Raw genomic sequence first — 25,558 nt, forward strand, 5'->3', positions numbered from 1 at the left:
CCCTGAGTTGTGTGGTGGAGAAGATGTGCTCCCCATCCTGTGAGGGATGCGCCTGTTGTCAGTACTATCTGTGGAACAGGCTCGAGGAACGGCCCCCTCTGGACAAGTTTTTGGTGTTCCACCACTGCAGAGAGCAATTTGTTCGGCTGTCCACCAACACCAGGTCTGTTAGTTGTCCTTGTGCCTGATTCCACTGATGTACTAGACATTTCTGCAATGGGCGCATTTGCAGTCTTGCATATGGTACAATAAAAATGCAAGATGCCATCATGCCTATTAATTGCATGAATACTCTGGCTAGGAGAGAGTGTTGGTTTTGAAACCTCATAACTAAGGCTTGAATGCTCTGTATCCTGGCTGGACTGGGATAAGACAGAGTTGTATTGGTGTTTATGGTAGCCCCTAGGTATTGATGTACATGAGAGGGCTGTAGATGTGACTTGGTGTGGTTTATTGGTAACCCCAAGTTGTGCAGTGTTTGAATTGTGTGAGATGTGTGTTGAACACACTGGTTGAATGACTTGGTTTTTATGAGCCAATTGTCTAAGTATGGGAAGACATGGATATGTTGTCTTCTGAGATGTGCTGCTACTACTGCTAGGCACTTTGTGAACACTCTTGGTGCAGTTGTGACCCCGAATGGAAGGACTTTGAATTGATAGTGTTGTCCTATCACAAACCTGAGATACTTGCAGTGAGAAGGATGTACAGTAATGTGAAAGTAGGAGTCTTTGAGGTCTAGTGTAGTCAGGAAATCGCCTTGCTGCAGTACTGGGAGCACTTGTTTTAAAGTGACCATGTGAAAATGGTCCGAGTGTATATACAGATTGCGAGACCTTAAATCTAGAATTGGTCTTAGTGTCCCGTCCTTTTTGGGTATTAGGAAGTAGAGTGAGTAGACCCCTGTTCCTTGATGTTGAAATGAAACTAGCTCTATTGCATCTTTTTGCAGCAATGAGAGAACCTCTTGTTGGAGCAGCGTTAGATGTTCTGTGGACATTGGACGCTGTCTGGGTGGTATATTTGGAGGGGTAGCTGTAAGCTCTAGGCAGTAACCATACTGGATAATCTGTCTTACCCACTTGTCAGTTGTGATGGAATTCCAGACAGGTAGGAATTGTGTTAATCTCCCCCCTACAGGAGTGGTATTCTGTTGGGGGAGCTGAAGGAAGTCACTGTTTAGTGGTGGAAGAGGAGCGATTGTTGTTGTTACCTCAACCTCTTCCCTTATTGTTATTACCTCTGTAGCCCCGTCTAAAGTATCCTTTATTAGAGGATGCTTGTGTATTTGTCTTAAAGGAAGCTGAATGTCTGCTCCAGCTTGTTTGGAGCCTCCTCTGTAGAAGGAGCAACGAAAGGAGCCTCTCGCTTGGGTGGACTGCAGAGCTCCCATAGACTTGGCTGTCAGTGTCTTTTTTAATTTTTTCAAGAGGTGTGTCTACTTCTGGACCAAACAATTGTTGTTGGTTGAATGGTTGATTTAAGATAGTAGTCTGTACCTCTTGCTTATATCCTGAAATGAGTAGCCACGCGTGACGTCTAAGGAGGACACTGGTGTTTATTGCCCTGGATGCAGTGTCTGCTACATTTAGTGCACATTTAATGGAGGCCTTTGATATAAGCTTACCCTCTTCTATGAGGTCATCTGCTAGTGCCTTATATTGGTCAGGTAGATGTAAGAGCTTCTCTAGCTGATCATAGTGAGCCCTGTCGTATCTTGCGAGGAGGACTTGTGTGTTCGCAATGCGCCATGCATTGCTAGCTTGGGCAGCTATTCTTTTCCCTGAAGCATCTATGTTCTTTTATTCTTATCAGGAGGTGATGCTTTGCCTGATGTTTGGGAATTTGCTCTTTTCCTAGCATTTGAAACTACTAGGGAGTCTAAGGGTAGCTGTCCTTTAATGTAAGCAGGATCCGCAGGAGCTGCTCTGTACTTTTTCTCTATCCTTGGGTTTATGATTCTAGCTGTTACAGGATCTTTAAACACTTCTGGTTCATGTTTAATGACTCCTTTAATCATTGGCAGTATTTGCACAGATTTTTGGGATTGTTCAAAAGTGTCTAGTAAAAAATCTTCTTTTGCCTCATCTGAATGCATGGTGACATTGTGATAGATGGCAGCTCTATTAATTAGGTGTCCAAACCCAATATTGTCTTCTGGAGGAGAAGGTTTAGATGGATATATATGTGGGTCAGGAATATCTGGTATATCCTGTGGGTTTGGATACTCCCAGTCTGGTGAACCTGTTTGGTAGGGAAAAGGGTCATCTGGGTCTTTCCCTCCCCTCATGCTATACTGATCATCATCAGCATCCTGAGGAGGTGTATGTTGTGGAGAACGAGGAGGAGATTTTTTTTTATTTCAAATCATTTTTATTGAAGAAAATAAATGAAGACAATGACAATGAATCGCCAATTACAGAAATTGAATCGTGTATGCTGTCAAACAAAAAACCGAAATAAAGGTAAAATACAGTATCTGATGTTGTTGAAGTCAGAGATGCATGCAAGTAAACAAGAAAATACAAGTTAACCACATAACAATAAATAAATAAATGTATAGTACATACAAATATAAATATAAGCTACCGTCAGTTAGGTCAGGTACGAGAGATCTGTATGCTTAAGTCGAGACACATATAGAGTGAGTCTACATTCAGGTTATCTGCCCTTACAGTGAATCAAGACGTGGTACATGAGGTGCCCCAACCAATAGTGCATTGCAAGAGTACAGTAATAGGTCAAGAGTACAGTAATAAGTCACGGGGGATCAAAATTAAATGAAGAGGCATCGAGAGAATTCCACAGTTTTTTGTTGGAGGAGCGCCATAGAGAGTAATGCAGCGCCAGATTATCGGCTCCACTCAGAAAGGATAACCAGTCCTGCCAGATTTTGAAACATACCTCTGATGCATTTTTCCATTTACATAGGACAACCTTACATGCCAATGTGAGCATCAAGTCCAGTAGCTGGCGATCTTGTGCATTCGGTAGGTTCGGGTCAAGAGCTCCCAGTATGACATATATAAATTCCCTCTTGGGTTTTAACCTGAATACATGGTCAATGCAGTCAAAGATTTTCCCCCAGTATGTTTGTAGAGAGGAGCAGTGAAAAAGCATATGGGCTAGGTCGCCTACTTCTGAGTGGCAATTCCAGCAAGTGAAACTATCTCTCAAGTGAGTTTTAAAAAGTCTTTCCGGTGTCCAGAATGTCTTATTTAGCAGCATGTATTTGGTCTGGGAGAGGATTGGGGATATTTTAACAGAGAGGGCAGTGTTGTGAATGATGTCCCAGTCGAGCGTAATGCCCTTAGTGTTGTGTTCTGCTTCACATTTTACTTCATTTCGTCTATGTGAGTTTCTAGGCAGAGGGAGGAGCAGTTTGTACACTTTAGAGACGAAGTGTCCTGCCCCAGGAGACGTGGTATTTGGGTCAAAAGCCAGGGTGTTTGAGGAGCGAGGTGGCGTGCTGAGTTAATGACTTTCAGCTTCAGGAAGTCGTAGAAGTCTAGGGGTGTTAAGTTATGTAAAGCTTGGAGGGAGGCGAACGATAGGGGCTGTCCCTCCTCAAAGAGGTCCCTCACCAGGTTAATGCCCTTCACGGACCAAGATTCCCAGTAGAGGGGTTTGCCTTCCATTTTAAAGGAAGGGTTCCGCCAAAGGGCCATAATTGTGGATTTTTCAATTTTCAAGCTGGATTTGTGGACCTGGTCAAGTCTTGAGAGCGCGCCTGGTGTTCATCATAATGTATTTAGAGTGGATAAAGTGGGGGAGGTCCATGGTGAGCAGGGCCAGTAGTGGGGAGTTATCGATGAGAGATTTCCCAATGTCTATCCATAGTGGGGTATAGGTTGGGGTCGCAGCTAGCCATTGTGCCCCTTGTTTGCAAAGGAACGCTGTCTGGTAATTTCTAAAGTTGGGGAGACCCAGGCCGCCTTTTGCTTTAGCTAGTTGTAGCTTTTTCATTGATATCCTGGCTTTATTCCCCTGCCAGAGGAAAGCACCAAACAGTTTATCAACTTTGTTCAAGAAGTCATCAGTGAATATCATAGGTAACATACTCGCCAGGTAGTTTATCAACGGTGTTACCATCATTTTGAGTGTTTCCGCCCTGCCCCACCAGGAGAAATACTTGGGTGTCCATCCATCCAGCAATGTGGAGATCTTTTTTAGGATTAGATTTTCGTTTACTTTTAACGTGGATATTAAGTCCTTATCAAAATCTAGCCCTAGGTATTTGAAGCAGTGTGGCTGCCAAGTCAGTCCGGAATCACCAATGATGTCTTTGCTGCCCATATTGTTTAATAATTTGACCTCAGTTTTATCTTTATTCAATTTATATCCCAATACCCTAGAGAACTCAGATAGTCGACATGAGAGCAGGTATGGCCTCTCCTGCCTTCTCCGATACAACCAGCACATCATCAGCGTAAGCGGTGAGTTTTATAGTGCATCCCTTGAAGGGAATACCAGCAATGGCATCGTTATTTCCTATATGATGGAGGAACGGCTCAATTGCCAATAAAAACAGAGAGAGGGAGAGGGGGCACCCCTGTCTTGTACCCTGTTGGAGTTGGAAAGAGGAGGAGAACAAACCCCCAGCTCTTACCTTTGCCGAGGGGCAGAAATATAGGGACATTACTAGTTTCGTGAAGGTTTTCCCCAGATTGAATTTATTTAGCACAGCCTCCAGGAAAGTCCAGTCTACTTTGTCAAATGCCTTTTTGGCATCCAGTGTTATTGCCGCTGTGGGTGTGTTAAGAAGTTTCGCCTTCTCCAGTACATGCGCTAATACTCTGATGTTATCACTGGACAACCTGTTTTTTAAAAATCCTGCTTGTGAGGGGTGAATTAGTTTGGGGAGGACTTGCTGAAGGCGAGTGGATAGGATCATTGCGAGGATTTTACAGTCAAGATTAATGAGGGAAATAGGTCTATAATTTTTAGGAAGAGTCGGGTCTTTCCCTTCTTTGGGGAGGACCGCGATTTTGAGGTGAAATGTTTAAAGGGAGGGCAGGAGAAGGAGATACAGGAGAAGAAGGGTGCATAGGAGATGTGGCAGAGTCCTTCTTGACAGGCACTGGAGGTGTAGGTGCTGTATCCGACTTCCTCTTCCTGTGTGGTGTGGTGGAAACATGTCCTGTTTCTGGATCTATGTATATCCTTTTTTGCAAAGGATCAGGTCTAAAAAGCTCTTCTTCTTGAGAAATTGATTTTTTCGGCTCCGGGCCTGGTTTCTGCTTGTTTTTAGCCTTAGGAGTTGTTGTATAGTCCTGTGGCGTACTTTTCAGCACCAAAGGTATTGTTTTCGGAGTCTAGGCCTAGTTCGAGGGCTTGGAGGCATCGGAAGCAGGCTTTGTGGGTTTCGGCACCAAAGATTTTGGGGTGGAAGCAGGGTTCATTGGTTTCGGTGCCGTCCTGTCTTTAGGAGTCGACGGTTTCGGAGTCTTTTTCAGAACCGGGACTTCTTTCAGTTTCGGTGCCGAGGGAGCTGGTAGTATCGGCACATGCGGTTTGCTCGGTATGGAGCTACCGGAAGGCTTTAATATTTTCTTCGGAGCCGGGCTCGATGGCGGGGCTTTCAAAGCAATGTCTCAGTCTCGACTGGGCCAGAAGGTGGAGTTTTGACCTTAGCCTTTGGTTTATGGGTTGGGGCAGTTGTACTCACGCGTTGACCTGATGGTATGCAGTCATCAGAGTCGTCTGCCTCAGATACGATCTGGACATCATCGGAATCTTCCTCGGGGACACATGGACCTTCGATGAAGATATCCACCGGTTCCGGAGCTGATCTCTGCATGTGGCTTCGACGGGCCCTCCAATCTCGAATAGTCTTCTTATATCGACAGGACGCACAAGCTGTGCAACTTGATTCATCGTGTTCAGGTGATTAATACAGGTTACACACCTCGTGATGGTCGCTGTATGGAAATTTGGCTCCACACACGGGGCATTTTTTGAATGGTGTCCTTTCCATGAGTTGTGGACCTCACCACGTGGGTAGGCCCATCGGCCCCGTCGACAACCAGAATCGAAGTGATGAGGTTTAGTCTATGTATATTCAAGTTAGTTTGTTTTTAGAAGTTTTTCGCTCAAAGTCTTTGAAAAGTAGATTTTCGGAGCGGAAAAAGTTGCATCCGAACCCAGTGGCGGAAAAAAAACAATCTCAGGATGGAGCCGATGCCCATGCGCACTATCGTCCAAGGGAGGAGTCACCTATCTCGTGACTACAAAGACTTCCTAGATGACAACAACATGCAATCATCCGAGCCCAACACCAGGTGGCGATCTAATGCAAAGTGTAGAATCTGCAGCTCATATGCCTCGAACAGTTAAATACCAACCTTGGGACACTAGCAAATGTCTAAGAGGAAAGGAAGCCAAGCTTCATTCTTATAGCACTGAGTGGGCCCAAGGACCTGGAATCACTGGAAAAGTGGGCCATGTGGATTGTAAATAGCAACATTAACCATGTGAAGCTGTACATGGAAACCAAAGGTTAATACAGGTGTACTTTTGGCAACATTTGAATGACTAGATTGGGTCATGGCATAACTCTGGGGATGACGGAGAATCTAATTAAAGAAAGGTTCCCATACAATATTCATTGAATTAATTTTGCCTTCGTACTTCAACCTCCATGACAGCTTGCATCAGAGAAAAATAGGCACTGACATATGTTGGAGAGGTTTTGGGTAGTAGGGTATATGGTTTCCTATTCTATTGGTATGAGGCACTAAAAAGTACCCACAAAATAACCAAGTTGAATTTAGCCTAAAAGTCCATTATTGTTGGGGCACCATCAGGGGAAATCTACCCTCTATAAAATTCTCACACTGTGGACCAAAACAGAAACACAAGGATTTAGTCTATGGTTACAGAAGTTATGGACATGGAGAGAAGTTGGCATTTGAAAATCAACATAGAGACAACCTCAGACATTGAGGGGGCTGTACTCCAGTTTCTGGCACAGGACGGCCTCAGCATGGCAGGCCCAAAGCGACTACAAGTACTACGACTGGTGGTCACTATAAACTCTGAAACAGGAAATCTTGAACAAAAGGGTTCCAAATTACACCGAGATGTCTAAAGGGAAGCAAATGGTACATTAACAGCAATTAAAATAATGCTGCGGCTCCCTGGAGGAAGAGAGGGAAATAGGTTTATTGTTGGAGTCCGAAAGATACTGATAAATTAAATAACAATAAAAATGATTGAAAATTCAAGATTCTCTTGGTGAGCAGTAGGTGAATGTGCCTTGTTCAGCCTACCCCTATAACAAAATTACAAACAACCTGACTAATGCGGCAGACTGATACGGCTAAAAGCACATTTTTGAATAGTCAGGAAGCTAAGATCAGGTTAAAGACAGTGTTAAGAATTTCTAAAATAATAAAGGTTAGGAAATGGAAATGCTATTGTTGATCTACTTACTGAGGTACACATCTTGAAGTTTTATAGATTCATTCAGTTTTCGATCCCCATAGATTTTATTTGTGATATTGTGATTATTCAGAAAGACTGAAGTGGCAAACATATTCAAACCTTAAAGATCTAACATCAGTGCAATGCCAGACATTTGTTCAAGAAATTCGGTCAATTTCTCAGATCTTGGAAGACAAGGAGGAACTAAAAACAGGTTTCGACAGCTGCCACACCTTTCCCTTAGGGTAAAGGATATTTTAAGACATTCAATGCAACTGACTAATGTAAAGTGTAAGCAGCAGACCACAATTTTAAGTACGTAAGTGGCACAAATCAATTATAATTTATTTACTAGTTACTCAAAACTATCTTAATACATACTTTTAAATTGAAGATACATTAATTATTACAATTAGTATCAATTGCAGACATCTACAATTTCCCAAAAGCAGTCTTTTTGTGCATACACACTACGAGGCAAATTCAACAGCAGAATTAAGTGCACCCCAAGGTGCATTTCTCCCAAGTAACATCTCCTGGTCTCAAAACTCTCCTGCGATTAACCGGATTTATAGATTCTAACAAAGCTGGATTACATTAATGAATAATTTGACAGCATAACAAGTTTCTCCCACTGACACTCCCAGCCCAAAAACACAGACTAAGAATAAGATTATACAGAGCAAAACCTAGATAGACGTTATCATTTATAGGTTGTCATGGCTTGGGAGGCAGGCAATACAGTTAGCATAGTGCTTATGAATAGGTGTCACAAATGGGTGCACAAAGTCGTCTTTAAGGGAGTACATCCCAGACATGCGGAAAGCTGTCTTTCTTTTACTATCAAGTGACTTAAATCACTCGGGGTCAGGGGGAACTACACATTGCTCAAAGTCTCCCAAAAGATAAACAGAGAAACATTAATAGCTCCGGTGGTTATGTCCACAAGATCGCATGCCGCCTCTCTGAGGAAGAAACCCAGGCTCTTGTCCTATCCTACAACTCTACCTTTGCCACTCCAAGTCCACTAGACCTCACTGAAATGGAAATCCTTGATATCCTCCGGGACTTCGACCCCAGCTAGCCCTTATCCTTCCGACGTAAAGGCCGAACATGCCATTCGCACGGTCACTATCAACCCCAACAGACCAGCTACCCTCCGCAACAGAATTGTGGTCAAGAGTAATCTAGCGCCTGTTCACCTGTCCGCCCAGAATCTCGAAACTCCTTCCAAATCTTCTCCGGTCTGGTCTTTGAATCAATTGCCGATCGGCAGCTAAGCACGCCACGGGTATTGCTGATCTCATCCTTTACAAAAATTTCGACTAAACGATCCTTACATAATCATGGCTCAACGACTCCTCATCCCCATTCTTGGACCTCCTAGTCCCTCCTAACTACAACATTGCAAGGCTGGACAGATAATCTAACAAGAAAGGAGGAGGCATTGACTGCATTTATCGCTCTAACCTTCTTGTGACTGAACTTCTGGCGGACACCACAGAACCCTGCGAATACCTCGCCCTCGCTACTCATAGCAACTCAACCCAATTGTGCAACATGCACATCTTCTACCTCCCCCCAGGCATTAATGACTCCTTCACTGACCACATCATGGAAATCATTACAGCCAAGAGTTCCAACAATGCCAAAGATATTTTCCTGGGTGACTTTAACTTGCACTGGAACAACCCTAAGGATTCACATGTCAACACCATCAAAGACCTCCTGGCCGATCAAGCCCTGCTCACTTCCAACTCACTCAAAAGGGCCACTCATGACTGGATCTTCTCCAAAGAATCAACAGTCAAACTTCTCTCTATAGACCCACTCAACTGGTCTGACCACCATGCCATCACCTTCCTTTTACCTGGCACCCGCAAGACAAGGGCACCGCAACCGGTGATCCCTAAACGCTGAATCAGAGACAGTAAGAATCTGGACCGCAGTGAACTGGAGGCTCGCTGCAAATCTGGACAACCTCGCAAACCTCGGACTCAAGCAGCTGGTGACCACCCCCACCCACTACGCCGGACACACTCTCGACCCAGTCTTCTCTTCCAGCAAGGACATCGCCTTCAGCCACGCCACCGGACTCCACTGGACGGACCACAGCTGCGTCCACTTCAGCTTCAGAAAGACCATGATCCACCACCACCAGCAACAGGCTGCACGCAGAAGCTGGAACAAGATCACAGCCGACCAGCTCGCAACTTCCCTGAGCAAGAACCCACCCACCAGCACAACGAACCCCAGCCAAGTGGCCACCAACCTCACGAAGTGGATCAGCGATTGCGCAGACGTCCTCGCCCCCCTGAGGACCCCGCCTAGCAGACCAGGCAGCAAGAAAGCACCATGGTTCACCGACAAACTCAAGAGCTCCAAGAAGAACTGCCGAGCCCTCGAGAGAACCTGGCGCAGAGACCCAACACCGGACAACATGACTGCCCTCAAGCTCGCCACCCGAAAACACCACCAACTGATCCGCGCCACCAAGAAAACTGCATTCAAGGAACGACTGGACAACAACGCGCACAACAACAAGGAACTCTTCAACATCGTTAAAGAGCTCTCCAACCCCAACGCCGGAAACAACGACATCACCCCTTCGCAAGACCTCTGCAACTCCCTCGCCTCCTACTTCCACAACAAGATCGCGGACATACACAACAGCTTTAGCACGCAACCGACGCACGCCACGACCGAACCACCGCCCCCCACCACCACCCTCCGCGCCTGGACCCCGATCGGCACCGAAGACACTGTCCGCACAATGAACTCCATCCACTCCGGATCTCCGACCGACCCCTGCCCTCACCACGTCTTCAACAAGGCCGACGCGGTCATCGCACCCCACCTGCGGGACATCATCAACACCTCCTTCGACACCGCCACCTTCCCGGAGAGCTGGAAGCACGCCGAACTCAGCGCTCTACTAAAGAAGCCATCAGCCGACCCCACCGACCTCAAGAACTACCGCCCCATCTATCTCGCTGCTCCCGTTCCCTGCCAAAGTCATCGAGAAGACGGTCAACAAGCAGCTGGCCGCCTTCCTCGAGACGAACGGATCCCTCGACCTCTCGCAGTCTGGCTTCCGGGCCAACCACAGCACCGAGACCGCCCTGATCGCAGCCACCGATGACATCCGAACCCTCCTTGACAACGGAGAAACAGCAGCCCTCATCCTCCTAGACCTCTCCGCGGCCTTCGACACTGTCTGCCACCGTACACTATTGCAGCGCCTCAGCAACGTCGGAATCCAGGAGAAGGCACTGGAGTGGATTATCTCCTTCCTCACAGGAAGGACACAGAGAGTCCGTCTCCCCCCCATTCAGATCAGAACCCACCGAAGTAATCTGCGGCGTCCCTCAGGGCTCCTCGCTTAGTCCAACCCTCTTCAACGTCTACATGAGCCCCCTCGCAGACATCGCACGCCAGCACAACCTCAACATCATCTCCTACGCCGACGACACCCAGCTGATCCTCTCCCTCACCAACGACCTCGCCACCGCCAGAGCCAACCTTCACGAAGGGATGAAAGAGGTAGCCGAATGGATGGAGAACAGCCGCCTGAAACTGAACTCGGACAAGACGGAAGTCCTCATCCGGGGATCTTCACTCTCCGCCTGGGACGACTCCTGGTGGCCCCCCGCCCTAGGCAGCGCGCCCAAACCAACAGACCACGCACGCAACCTGGGCTTCATCCTGGACTCCTCCCTCTCCATGACCAGACAAGTCAACGCCGTCTCCTCGCCATGCTTCAACATCCTGCGCATGCTACGTAAGATCTTCCGGTGGATCCCCACCGAGACCAGGAAGACGGTCACCCAGGCCCTCGTCACCAGCCGTCTGGACTACGGCAACTCCCTCTACGCCGGAACCACCGCCAAACTCCAGAAGAGACTCCAGTGGATCCAGAACGCCTCAGCACGACTCATACTGGACATCCCCCGTCGCAGCCCCATCTCTGGACACCTGAGAGACCTGCACTGGCTCCCGGTCAACAAGAGAATCACCTTCCGTCTCCTCACCCACGCACACAAAGCCCTACACAACCAAGGCCCAGGATACCTCAACAGCCGCCTCAACTTCTACACTCCCAAACGCCAGCTTCGAGCGACCGGCCATGCCCTCGCCGCCGTCCCCCGCATCCGAAGAGCCACCACAGGGGGACGGTCCTTCTCCTACCTCGCCGCCAAGACTTGGAACTCCCTCCCGACCCACCTCCGCCTGACCCAGGACCACCTCGCCTTCAGGAAGCAACTCAAGACCTGGCTGTTTGAGCAGTAGCGGACCCCCCCCCCCTTGCGCCTTGAGACCCTCTGGGTGAGTAGTGCGCTATATAAATGCTGATTGATTGATTGAACGATCACTGCTCTGCGACTATATCAAACATCCTGGATGATCTAGCCCACTAAATACCGAAAATAACCCAAATCAAAGACAGAACACCCTGGTTCACGGAATCCCTCAATAATGAGAGCCCTCCTGCAAGCTGAAAGATTATGGAAGCAGCAGCCCTCTGCCGCACATTTAAAACTCCTGCGCCAGGCCAGAAATGTCTACAACAGAAACATACTTAAGTCTAAAAAATAATTCTTCACAACAGAACTGGAGGATGCCAAGAACAGACCCCACAAGCTCTTCGAACTGGTCAAACACCAATCTAATAAACTGGCCAAAACCTAAAAAAAATCCCCCAAATCGCTTATTTCCTCAGAGGAATTCTCCACTTTCTTCGCCGACAAAATCTCAGCCCTTGGAAACAAACTCAGTTACATCACATACCCTCCAACACATCCTGAACCGCCTCTTTCAGCAACGTCGCTCCCACAGGCTCCACCCAAAAACCATGCTCACTGGACTGACTTCAAAGTCTATGACGAAAACTCAGTTGCTAAAATCCTATCTACATTAAACCCTAACAATCATTTTAATGACCTGCTCCCTTCCAACTGCCTAGCAGCTGTTGCCCAATCCATTATTCCTACCTGGACTACAATAATTAACGCCTCTCTCTGGCAGAGAACGATGCCCGACGCTCTAAAAACCGCCCAAGTCCTCCCCATTCTGAGATAACTGTTGCTGGATCCAGCCTCCCCTGACAACTTCAGACCAATTTCCAACATCCCGCTCTAGGCCAAAGTGATGGAGAAATGTGTGCAGCAGCAGCTAAGTCAACACATCAACAACTACCACCAGCTCGATGACTTCCAATCTGGATTTAGACCAGGGCACAGCACCAAAACCACTATGCTCCACATCGTTGACGATGCTCTCCAAGCCCTTGACCAAGGAAAAACCTGTCTCCTAATCCTCCTGGACCCATCTTCGGCCTTCGACACCGTCAGCCATGAAAAACTACTCGAACACCTCAAACTCAGGATGGGATTGGATGGCACTGTTCTAGAATGCTTTAGGTCCTTCCTCCAAAACCGGTCACAGAGATTCCTTATGAACGGCAACCTATTGGCACATCCCCTGTCACAGTTGGAGTACATCAAGGATCAACCCTGTCCCCCATCCTCTTCAACGTCTACCTGGAACCGCTTACTGAGGTATTACGCACTGCTAATATCTCCTATCATATGTACGCTGATGACACTCCGATCTACATCAAAACCTCATCTCTCAAAGAGATTCTCTCCCTGAACGAAGCCCTGAAACTCACTGTCCAATGGCTCGCATCCAATGAACTCAAACTCAACGGAAAGAAAACCGAATGTCTCCTGATCTCCCCGCCCTGCCCACCAACCATCGTGGATTCGGCCAAATCCTTGGGAATCACCCTTGACAGCAAATTGAACATGCAGGAACACATCAATTTGATGGCCAAATCAGCCAGATTCCACCTGTGCTACCTTAGGAAACTGAAACCCTTCCTCGATGCTCCTGACCTAAAAACGGCAGTCCAAGCACTTGTCATCTCCAGACTGGAATATGGCTGTTCTACCCTCTCAGGGTTACCCAAGATCTCCCTGGTACCTCTAAGAGCCTGCCTCAATGCGGCCGCCAGACTATTCACCGGCACGAGGAAATACGACCATATTTCCCCACACCTGAAAGCTCTCAACTGGCTACCCCTGGAGGCCAGAATACAGCTCAAAGTAGCATGCATCACGCACAAAGCTTTATACTCTAAATCACTACAAAAAGTCGATTGCTCTAGCTAAAGCAGAATACTATGAGTCCCGCCTAAGTAAGGCAGCGAATGTCCAGAAAGAGACCTTTAAGATTTTGTCGGAGCTGAGCAAAAAACCCGAAAGCTCCCAGTCTCCCATAAATTGCAACATCTTCCAGGATTACTTCTTGGAGAAAGTGAGAACTATTATCCAGGAAATAAAGAGTGGCATGGCAAATGGGATGGCCATACCCACAGCCCCTCATAAACCGGTTGACTGTACTATCGCACTGTTCCCAGAGATCGATACATTGAGTCTGGAGCAGTTGATGGGTAGAATCAAATCTGGCTCTCCAGCAGACCCGTGTCCACCCAAGGTCTTCCGGGTAGCCCGCCCCTTGTTGGAGGAATGTATCATCCCCCTCCTTAACAGATCCCTGGAAACAGGGTATCTACCAGCTGAACTTAAGGAAGCACGTGTAAGGCCTCTACTGAAGAAACCAGGTGCAGACCCTGCAGTGCTAAAGAACTACAGGCCTATCTCTCAGCTGCCATTCCTCTCAAAAATACTGGAACAGCATGTATTAAAATCCTTGTCTATGTATCTGGAGTCTCACCACCTACTTCATGAACGACAGGCAGGGTTCCGAGCTCATCACAGCACCGAGTTGGTGATGCTCTCGGTGCTGGATAAATTGAGAGGCATGGCTGACTGTAAGAAACCGAGCGCCCTGATTTTGCTAGATCTTTCAGTGGCGTTCGATACCGTCAGCCATGCCCTGATTCTGGAAAGATTGAGTGACTTCGGGATCAAAGGACTGGCCTTCAGATGGTTGCAATCCTTCCTCTTGGGAAGGACCCAAAAGATACAACTTGGGGACGAAACATCCGAGGTGGGGACTTTAGAATGTGGGGTGCCTCAGGGCTCGGCCCTGTCCCCACTTCTATTTAATCTCTACCTGCAACCTCCGATTGCTTCCTTGGCGAGCATGGGCTGTAGAGTATTTACCTATGCGGACGACACACAGCTGTTGATGAGTGTCGATAATACAAGCGCCGCACAACTCCAAGCCCAGAATATCTTGAGGTACACGGTACAATGGATGACCGAAAATCTTTCGAAAATTAACCCAGATAAGACCGAGGTTTTGGTGATTCCATCTACCACCTCACCATGGTGTGACCTCTACTGGCCTGCGGAGTTAGGCCCGGCTCCAAAACCTAGCCTGAATGTAAAGAGCGTGGGGATCAAACTGGACTGCGATCTATCAATGGCCAGTCAGATCTCGTCTGTGGTGGGAAGCTGCACGAATATCATCCGACAGCTACGGAAGCTAGCTCCCGTCCTCTCTCAATCCATGATGCGCTCAATCGTAGCAGCCACTGTTATTTCAAGGATAGATTACGGTAATGCTCTCTATCTCTGCCTGCCGAAAACCCTGACAATTAGGCTAGAAGTCGTCATGAACGACGCTGCACGACTCATCTTCAGGCTCCCAAAACGAACTAAAGCATCTCCCCTGCTACAGAGCCTGCACTGGCTCCCTATCAAAGAGCGAGTGGAATTTAAAAATCTGTGCAAAGCTCACAAGTCTGGCACCCCCCTACATTAAAGATCGCTTGGTGGTGTACAGTCCAATGAGAACTCTTAGATCCTCAGACTCTCAGTTTTTGGTCTGTCCCCGGTACAAACTTGTAACCAAGGGAGGGAGAGCCTTCTCCGTGTTAGTCCCTCAGTTATGGAATACACTACCTGAGACGCTGCGCAGGGAAGGGAATCTCCTATGGTTTAGAAAGGTGCTAAAAACACTGCTGTTCAGAAGAACCATGAGTGCTATATAGGCCAGTGGATGCCTTTTCTTTCTGTGATTGCCAAATTATTATTCTTACCATCGATTTCCGAGCGCCTAGAGACCTGCAGGTGATTGGGCGCGATACAAATCAAAAAAAAAAAAACACAACAATAACAATAACCTGCATATCTGGCGCAGAAACTTGTGTTCTCCGGAGGAATCAGAAACTTTCAATCTTTCAATCTGCCAGAGATCTCCTGTTCCAACCTGCACACTTTTGAAAAAAAAAAACGTACAATCAGGCTTTCTCTGGGGATGCTCCAAGAATATGGAACTCTCTCCCAACTGCCATCAGAAGAATCCCCTCTCTGACTCGCTTCAAAAGGGAGGCCAAAACCATCTTAATGGATACATTTCTAGCTTAAACCTGGCCTCCACCATCACCATGGCCCAGATCTATGGCCATCTATTGCCTTCCTTCAGATTATCTAGTTACCCCATCAGAAACTTGGAGCCTTGTCTTGAACATTTGTTAATGTAATCTGTAATATGTTATTGTGTCATGAGTATTTGGATATGTAACCTGTAAATACATGGCCTTATCTCCCTCATGTATCCTGCACCTTGTCCCTACTACTCGCTCCCTAACTGGTTGATGTTAAACCTGTTCTGTTTTTTGCTAGATTTTCCTGTAAAGCGCTCCGATACCCTAACGGGTCAAGTTCGCGCTGTATAAAACTCACAAATAATTAAATGATATTAAAGCAGCATTCTTTCCTTCCGACTACTAGAAAACATTCTTCTACAGCTTCCTGGGGGGGGATGCATTGATCAAGGGAAAGGCAAGATTTTTTGTGTGATTTCATTCCTTTGTTTTCCCACATGGTTGCCAAACTATTCAAAACCAACAATGGACTTGTACTTCGGCTGCTCACTGTGAAGGGCTCCTCTACGGAAGTGTTAATTTTAAATTGAGTGACTTATGTGGACAGTTCCATGAGAGGCATCGCCCAAACTGCTAGTCTGTTCCACAGATTTGAAGAAGTCAACTTTGAAAGCATGTAAAATAGGCTGCCTTAGAAAGAGGATGCAAATTTGAAGTTCCCATACCCTTGAGCCGTTACTGAGCAGAAATGTATTACAGAATAAAAATGTTCTTACAATGTGAGCATCAATGCTCGTGTGTCTACTTTGCTTCTTTTCTGCAGGAGGGTGAACTGATTACTCTAACAATGGTAGAATTTCGGATGTGGAGGATCTGGTAGACCGAGAACAACTAGTACAGAATCCAGTGTTGCAACAGAAATTAAAGCTTTCAAAAGAAGAGTCAAATCATACCGAGACAATCGCATGTATATTTACAAATAAAGTGAGTTCGCGTAAATCTGGGATTAAATTCCCTCCTAACATCTGCATATCATCTAGACATCTCCACACCTCCATCAAAGTTTTAAGGAACAAGTGACAGAAGCTTTGATGTACAAAAATACAAACTCTAACAAACCTTTGCAATGTACACTAGTTTCATATATGCTTGGTCAGAAACACTGTAGGTTTAGGCAAGATGCACAGTGGACAATCTTGCATGATATTACTGGCAAAGCAAAGGGATGCTTTGTGGAAAACTAGCCAATTCAGCAGATGCTGCTGTTTTGATTTCAATGTAAGGTCTGAGTCGCAGGTGTGGCAGGTATCTACTAGAAACCTTCTTAGATATACTGAGTGTTCCTCAAACCATTCCTCCTGATGGTTCCAATGATGGTAACTCTATTCTACAGGATAATAATCTGGTGGGAGTTCATGAAGGAGAACACAACATTCCCTTGCGTTGAAATGAAAATAAAGTTATATTTGCTTAGACTAGAATGGTAAGAAAATATCAATGTATGAATTAAGGGACTGCAAATGGTGTGAACCTACCTTCAGTGCAGCAATGTGTAAAAGTGAGAAGAAGTAAAGGCTATAGAGAAGGAAGAGCAAGGGGATGGAAATGGTGCAGAGAGATAATCAGTTGAGGTAAGTAATCCAGCGGATTACAGATGGCCAAAGTGTTGGCCGAGAAACAGTCTTCAGTTCCTTCTTTAGAAGCAGTAGCAAGGGAGCTTGAAAATTCTGGGTGGGGAGGCAGTCCAGGTCCTCAGAACATAGCAAAGGCGTAGGAATTAAGCTCTGCTTTTTCTCCAGACGAAGGTGTAATACTGTACTCCACTTCATACTTTACAGTATGAGGATTATTTTAATAATGAGAGGCTGATCTTGAATCTTATCAATAGTCTGTCTCCCTCCAAGTACCTACTTGTGAAAAAGGTGTCCACATGGTAGCTTCCGTGCAGACTGCATTGAGTCCCAGCAAATGGCACAGTCATCATTATTAGCACTGAGTTCTTCAGGTGTGGCAACAGCAAATCTAGAATTGTTAAAAGATGAACAGTCAAATGAAAGAGGTAGTTAACAATTGCTTTTCCTGTATAAAAATCCAGATAAGCCAAAACACACAGTCGACATGATGGAAAGCATTACAATTACCACTTTACAGTATGCCATTTCACAAAGGTTACCTTTAACCATTTTATAGGTGCGTACGAAAACATTAACTTTGATACTTTGATGTAGAAACTGTATCTAAAATAGTATGGAAAAGTTCAGCAACATGAACATGGAAATACAAGGCTGCAGAAAATGTACTCACCTGTTGCAACAGTACATATCCTTCGTACTGTGTACCAATATCTCCAATTTGTAGACAATATTGTACAATGGGTCACAGTTACAAGAGGTGTAATCAGAGAAGAATTAGCTACTTGCTTGTAATCCCGGCTCTCCATTACAGAAATTGTTGCCAAATTCATGAACAGTGAATAGTTTTGCCTCTGTGACATCCCCATGCCTTTTTAAATTTTTTAAACTCTTCTTATCCACTTGGATGCTAATGGTAGACTTCTCATATAATGAGATTTCCATTTAAATGAATGGGCAGTGCATGACAAGTTACCCTTGTCATTAGCATCCAAGTGGTTAAGGTGAGATACCAAGCAACCTTGGGAGCATGTGAGAGGGCCCATGCAACTACCCCCAGTTGTCTAAAATGTTAAGCGGAGGACCCTGCTAGTCACAAAATGGAGAAAGGGGTTGGTCATCGTTCTAGTGATCGACTGAATTGACCTGACTAAGCAGTGCTCCCCGATACGAGATCTTATTGCTGTGTATTAAACATAGCACAAGAATTGCCTAGTCCTTGAACAGTGAAGGTGTACTAAGCACAGACAGCTAGGGCATCTACATGCTATAAGGCCTCAACCCCTAACCTCCCCCACCCTACGTCTGTGGCACATAGCAACAGTCCCAATGCTTTGAGATGTGATGGAGCAAAGTGGGCGACCTAGAGTGACAAGAGTTTAACAGGCCATCAAACGACGAAGGAACAGTCTTCGTCAGAAATCTCGGCTGCAAGCTTTTGTGCTCTGTGTCTTTGAAGTGCTCAAGTACATGCCCATTAAAAAGAGCTTTCCTGCGTGGTTAGGGACTATATAGGTCTGATAAAAATGGCAGACCTAGCCCAGGACTTGCAGAAGAACACAGTGCCCCAGCAAAACATTGAACCAAGAGTAGCACTGTAGCAAGTATTGGTCTGTGTATATTTCCTCTGAGACAAAGCACCTGATGGGTTTGTTCTTGTACGGCAGCTTCTAATGTTCATTTTTTTTTTTTTTAAATATATTTTTATTGCAGGAAGTAGCCAAAATTACATGTCGGATCAGCAATACAGTTACAGGAATAAAATAGTAGACACATCCGATCCCCCGTGAGAAAACGTCATGGGTACACAGCCATTCAGCCCACAACCCAAGGTTCGGGCGGCGAACACAGGTGGGGATCTGATAGAAGGTCGAAGCTGGTCCGGATAATCCCACGGGCTTCATCTGCTTTTCTAGATCAACCTACCAAAAGGCAAAATAAACTCCCCCCCAACAGCCCAATGATTCAACTTATTCCCCCCCCAACCCCGCCATCAGTGTGTAGTAGTGTGTGTAGGAAGAGCCTATGGGAAGAACCCCAGATGACTATATACATATCTGTATCGTGAACGGTTATCGGGACTCAGATTGTGCTGCATCTTCACCCTCGGAATCGCTGGAAGCGCAATAATCTCTAAGGGCCTGCACTAACGTCTCCCATTCCAGTGCTGATTCTAGCGCTCTCTCGTTGTGCTGCCGCCTAGCCAATTGGTATCGCAGAGTGCTCTCCCCCGCAGCCCATTTCAGAAGTTCGCTGTGCCACCTAACTCCCGTCGGACCAACTCTTGCCTTCCAATTCCTGGTCACCTCCCGTTTAGCGAGGATAAGCCCCAAATCAATAAATTTACTCGAAATTTTATTTTTTGGGGTGTGCGGGAACCAGTGTAAGAGCCCCACCGCCGCGTCGACCGATAAAGATCTCCCCGTTACCCTATTCAGAGTATCCTCTATCACAAGCCAATAGGAGGACAGCGCCGGGCAGGACCACAACATATGAAGGAGGTCCGCCTCAGGCGCCCGGCACCTGGGGCACTCTGCTGAATCCGTGGCGAAGTACTGCTGAATCTTCGCCGGGGTCAAATAGGCTCTGTGGAGTATGTAAAAATGAACCAGTTGGAATCGGGCATGACGTACGCCCTTCCAGGCTTGGCGCATGAGTTGTGACCAGGTCGTCTCCGGTATCTCTTTCCCTATGTCGGCCTCCCAACGAGTCCGACATATAGCAGACTGTATACCAGTCTGCTATACAGGCACGTGACTGTCTTGATCGTCCCCGCGGACATCATAACATACTGGCACACCGGAGATGTAGGCGGTTCCTCCAACCCACTTTTCCAATGCGCCTGAATCGCTCGGACCAGAGCCGTGTGCAAGAGGAAGTCGCCTCGGGGAACATCGAAACGGTCTAGGATCTCTTGGAAGGGCAGTAACACCCCGTCCTCATAAAGGTCCCCCACCAATTGCAATCCCGCGTCCTCCCACTGCCCTAGGCGTGACCAATCTCCCCCGTGAGGCAGGGCCGTCAGCATCCCAAGCGGTATTTCTGGTGCATACGGAAGCCTTAACTGTCCCCGGACGTGGGCGCGATTCCAGCATAATCGAATGGTCTTTTCTTCGAGGGTCAGGTCCTGCAGGGCCAAACGTTGCCGCAGTGTGATGAAGGAGATAACATGCCTGGGCATCCCCGTGCCCCTCCCAATCTCCGGGCCACGAAACTCCCTTGCGACCTCCTGGGTGAAGGTCTGCAATTGCGCCGCCAGGTAATATTTCTCAAAATCCGGCACCGCAAGGCCACCCTCAGACTTTGACCTCATCAGGGTCCTGAGAGCCACTCTCCGGCGGCCCGAACCCCAGAGGAATCCCACCACCATGGATCGCAATAGCCGAAAGGTGGCCGGCGGGATCCAAATCGGAAGCACTCGAAAGTAGTAGAGCAACCGGGGGAGTGCCACCATTTTCAATAGAGCAATCCGCCCTGCCACCGAAAGCGGCAGGGTAGCCCAAAATTCCATACTACCACGCAACGCGCGAGTACAGCGGGCTATGTTCCCATCCAGGAGGTTGGTGGGGTCGTGGTATATGTATACCCCCAGGTACTTGAAGCAGCTGGATTCCCACCTAATTTCCCCACTGATGTCAGGTCTGGGCGTTCCCCTGCGAACCGGGAACAGACAAGTCTTGGTCCAGTTCACCCGAAGGCCCGAGACCTCCCCAAAAGACGTTAGTGCCGTCGCAGCCCCATTCAAAGCGGCATTCGGGTCCTCGAGGAAGAGCAGCAGGTCATCAGCATATAGCGAGATATAATGCGGGCCAGATGGTGTCCGCAAACCGCTGAAGGAGACCCCGGACCGGATCAGCAGCGCCAGAGGCTCCACCGCCAGCTTCTAATGTTCATGTGTGGACACCACCAACTTGCCTGGAGGGGAGGCTCCAAACCACTGGTGGACACTAGGTAAATTGCACTGGGAAACCTACAGGTCATTAAAGAGGCCTTCTAAATACCATAACAATGTGACAGAGAGATTGGAAACTGTGCCCTTGTGAAACTATATAAGAAATGTGTTACTTACCTGTAACTGCAGTTATCCAGTATTGGTGTCTTTCATAGATTCACATGCCTGAATCATTCCCAGTCGTCGAGACTGGAGTCTCCGGTATATAGAAAAGTAATGTCCTATAGACAAATATAGAGAAAAGTAGGCCTATGGACCTCACCTTTGCAGCCTATCTATGTCCTTTTGTAAAAAGGACCAAACTCTAGAAGAGAGCCAATCAGCTATCACCTCCCTCTAGAACCTTCCTGTCAGGAGCCTCAGTCCCTCAGATTTTCGTACGCACTAAGCTAAGTAGGCGTGACATTGGTAGAAAGAGAGAGAGAGGGAGAGAGAGAGAGAGAGAGAGAGAGAGAGGTGAGTCCTTCCAGGGAAGGCGGGAGGGTTGCATGTGAATCTATGAAAGGCACCAATACTGGATAACTGCAGTTACAGGTAAGTAACGCATTTCTTATCCAGTATTATGGGTGTCTTTCATAGATTCACATGCCTGAATCAGAGTAGCAAGCAATATATTTTGCACATTTCTGATGGAACAGTATATACAAGTCCTTAGATAATGCATATCAGGCGACTATGAACCATCAATAGACATCAACAATAAGCATTAGCAAAGAAATGTGCATACCAGAAAAGGATGGGGGGATGGAGGAAGGCTCACCTTACTGGAATAGATGGCGTAGCACTGCTTGTCCCACTGCTGCATCCTTCATCAGCTCTGTATCAAGGCAGTAGTGCCTGGTGAAGGTATGCGGCGACTTCCATGTTGCCGCCCTGCAGATGTCGATAACTGGCACTCCTGCAAATAGTGCCATAGATGTAGACATGGCTCTTGTAGAGTGAGCCCTGATTTTAGAGTGTAAAGGCTGTCCGGCTCTGTCGTGACAAAAAACAATCGCCAAAGAGATCCATCTGGAGATGCTTTGTTTGGTAAGCGGTAGACCCTGCCTAGGTCCACTGAAGGCTATGAAGAGTTGATTAGACTTTCTGAAATTCTTGGTCTTATCAATATAAAACTTTAGACATCTTTTAAGGTACAATGAATGCAGCAATCTCTCAGCTGCAGTGCTGGGATTTGGAAAGAATGATCTGAGAATCACAGGCTCATTTAAGTGGAAGTCCGACGGGATCTTCGGAATAAACCTAGGATTGGTTCTTAAAATCACCCTGTCGTCCTTAAACTGCAGGAAGTGTTCTTGGATGGAAAAAGCCTGCATTCCACTGATCCTCCTTGCTGATGTAAGCGCCAGGAGGAGAGCCATCTTCCATGAGATGTACTTTAGGCTGCCCTGTGAATGGGTTCAAAAGGGTGTTTCATCAGTTGGTTAAGAACCACATTGAGATGCCATGTTGGAGGGACCATCCGTACTTGAGGGAAAGATCTATACAGACCTTTAAGGAATTGTTTTATTAGTCTACTAGACCAGAGAGAGGGCCCTTTCGAGGATCTTTTAAATCTTGATATCGCCGCCAGGTGTACCTTTATGGAGGAGTGGGCAAGGCCTGACTGCGCCAGATGTAGCAGGTAGGGTAAAATTTGTTCTGGAGAGGTGGAAAAAGGACGTAGACCCCTGCCCGCACACCAGATGCAAAAGTGTATCCACTTCAGGGAATACGTCTTGTTAGTGCTGTCCGCTCTTGCTTTGGCCAGGATATCCTTACAAGCCTGCAAAATGCTTAACTGCTGAATTCTCTGTACTCAGGAGACAGGCCGATAACCTGAGAGATTTCAGATCCGGATGTTGAATCTGCTTGTTGCTCATCGTGAGCAGAGATGGATGTTGACGTAGATGGATCGGCGGCTTCAGCGATAGACTATGCAGTTCTGTGAACCAATGTTGTCTCGGCCAGAATGGGGCTATCAGAATTAAAGTGCAAGGCTCCGCTTTCATCTTTCTGAGGACTCTGGGAAGCATTGGAAATTGAGGAAATGCGTACGCAAAGACGTTGCGCTATGCAATGGAAAATGCATTCCTGAGAGACCCTGACTAGGGATGCCAACTTGCGAAGTTTTGGCATTTGGCGTTCTCCCTGATCGCAAATAGATCGATTTGCGGCGATCCCCACTTGGAAAAGATTCGAGCGATGGACGTCTGGTCCAGCTCCCATTCGTGTGACAGAGTCCTCTGCCTGCTCAGCGCGTCTGCGATGACCTTGTCCTTGCCTGGGACGAAACTCCGCTTTCAACAATATGTTTTGGAGAATGAGCCAATTCCAGATCTTTTGCGATTCGCGAGAGAGTGTTAGCGAACGCGTCCCTCCCTGTTTGTTCAGGTAGTGCATCGTCGTAGTGTTGTCGGTCCTGACGAGCACTAGGGAGTTCTTGATCCTTGGCAAGAAGGACTGCAAGGCTAGGAAGACGGCCCTCAGCTCCAGGAGGTTGATGTGGAGCTGCTTTTCCGGCTCGGATCATCTGCCACTGATCCTTAATTCCTGTAGGACTGCTCCCCAGCCCTCCAGGGAGGCGTCCGTTGTAATGACGTGAGGAGCAGCTGGAAGCAGGAACGGCAATCCCCGTGAGAGGTTCTTGATTGACCTCCACCACTGCAATGCCTTGGTGATTTGCATTGTTATCGTTATGCGGTCTTCGAACGATCCTGTGCTTTGCGTCCACTGCCTGGACAAAGCCTCCTGAAGCGGACGCATTCGAAGACGACAGTGCGGTACGAGTAGGATGCACGAGGACATCATTCCCAAGAGGGATTTGAAGGTACGGACTGGCAAAGTTTTCTTTGAAGCCACTGATGCGGCCAGAGTGACTAGCTTGCGTTTCCTCTCCTGAGATGGGAATGCCTTTGCATCTTCTCTATTTAGTGTCGCTCCGAGAAAGGTGAGGACCCGGGAGGGATGCAAAGTGGATTTTTCTTGGTTGAGTGCAAGACCCAAGTTTTTGAAGAGATTCAGACAGGCGTTGGAGGATTTGGTTGCGCCTGCCAAGGATGGCGCCTTCACCAGCCAGTCGTCTAAATATGGGAAGACTTGGTGGCCATGCTGCCTGAGGAATGCTGCCACCGGGGAAAGACACTTGGTGAAGATACGGGGTGCCGACTTCAGGCCAAAAGGGAGGACACAGAATTGAAAATGCTGGCCCGCCACTGCAAATCTCAGGAATTTTCTGTGAGTTTTGTGGATTGGGACGTGAAAGTATGCGTCTTGTAGGTCCAAAGACATCATGAAATCCCCCTCCTCTAGGAGACCCAAGATCTTGTGATTCGTGACCATGCGGACGACTGCCTCTTTAAGAATGCATTCAGCGCCCTGAGGTCTAGAATGGGCCTCCATTTCTTCTCCTTCTTTTGAATCAGGAAGAAGCGGGAGTAAAATCCTCTCCCCTGGTGAGCCAACGGTACTCTCTCTATTGCTCCTTTCTTCAGCATAATTGAGAGTTCTTGAAGAAGTAGTCACAGGTTTTTGTGTCGCATTGGGCGAGGAGGAGTTTTTGGAGGGATATTTTGGAATTCTATGGAATGGCCAAATTGAATTAATTGAAGGACCCACCGGTCCGTTGTAATTCTTCTCCAATTGTAGAGGAAATGGGTCAGTTTTCCTCCAATTTTCAAAGAAGGAGACGAGGGATGGACTGGCTGTAGGAATAGGTCATTGGCGTCCGCCAGTGTTCTTCCGTTGGTTTTTGCCTCTAAAGTTGGACTTCCCAAAAGAGGGCTGCCGCCCTTGTTGCTGACGTTGCTGGTATTGGGATTTACCCTGGTTGTAAAAATACGAGGATCTGTTCTGAAAATTACTTCTGTAAGAGGATTGTCCTCTGCTCCTGTTCCCTCGAAAAGACTGGTTTTTAAATTGTAGCGTGCCCAGCGCTCTTGCCGTGTCCGTGTCCTTTTTCATTGCTTGAAGAACTTCATTGATTTTGGCTCCAAACAGGTGTTGTCCATCATTGGCATGTCTAAGACTTTAGATTGCACCTCCTGTCGAAATGAGGTAGCCTTGAGCCATCCCTGCCTTCGCAATACCGCTGCCCCTGCCAGCTGTCTGAATCCAGTCATTGCTACATCCATAGCACAGTCAATCAACTCAGATGCCGATGTTTGACCCTCCAGAAGAAGTGATTGAACTTCCTCTTTTGTGGCATCTGGCAGTTCAGATAAATACGGAGCAATATCTGCCCACAACTGCCTATTATACCTTCCTAAGAGT

General features: G+C 47.2%; 1 protein-coding gene across 2 annotated transcripts in view; it reads right to left on the minus strand.

Moving 5' to 3' along the window:
* Positions 1 to 25,558, minus strand: part of AMFR (autocrine motility factor receptor) — a 400,143-nt gene that overhangs the window by 183,822 nt on the left and 190,763 nt on the right. For both annotated transcript variants that reach the window (XM_086947689.1, XM_086947688.1), the window contains exon 8: positions 17,636 to 17,746. In XM_086947689.1, coding sequence (XP_086803815.1) covers positions 17,636 to 17,746 — 111 coding nt within the window. The remainder of the gene's footprint in view (positions 1 to 17,635; positions 17,747 to 25,558) is intronic.

Source organism: Lissotriton vulgaris, chromosome 12, assembly GCF_964263255.1.
Source record: "Lissotriton vulgaris chromosome 12, aLisVul1.2, whole genome shotgun sequence".
NCBI lineage: Eukaryota > Metazoa > Chordata > Amphibia > Caudata > Salamandridae > Lissotriton > Lissotriton vulgaris.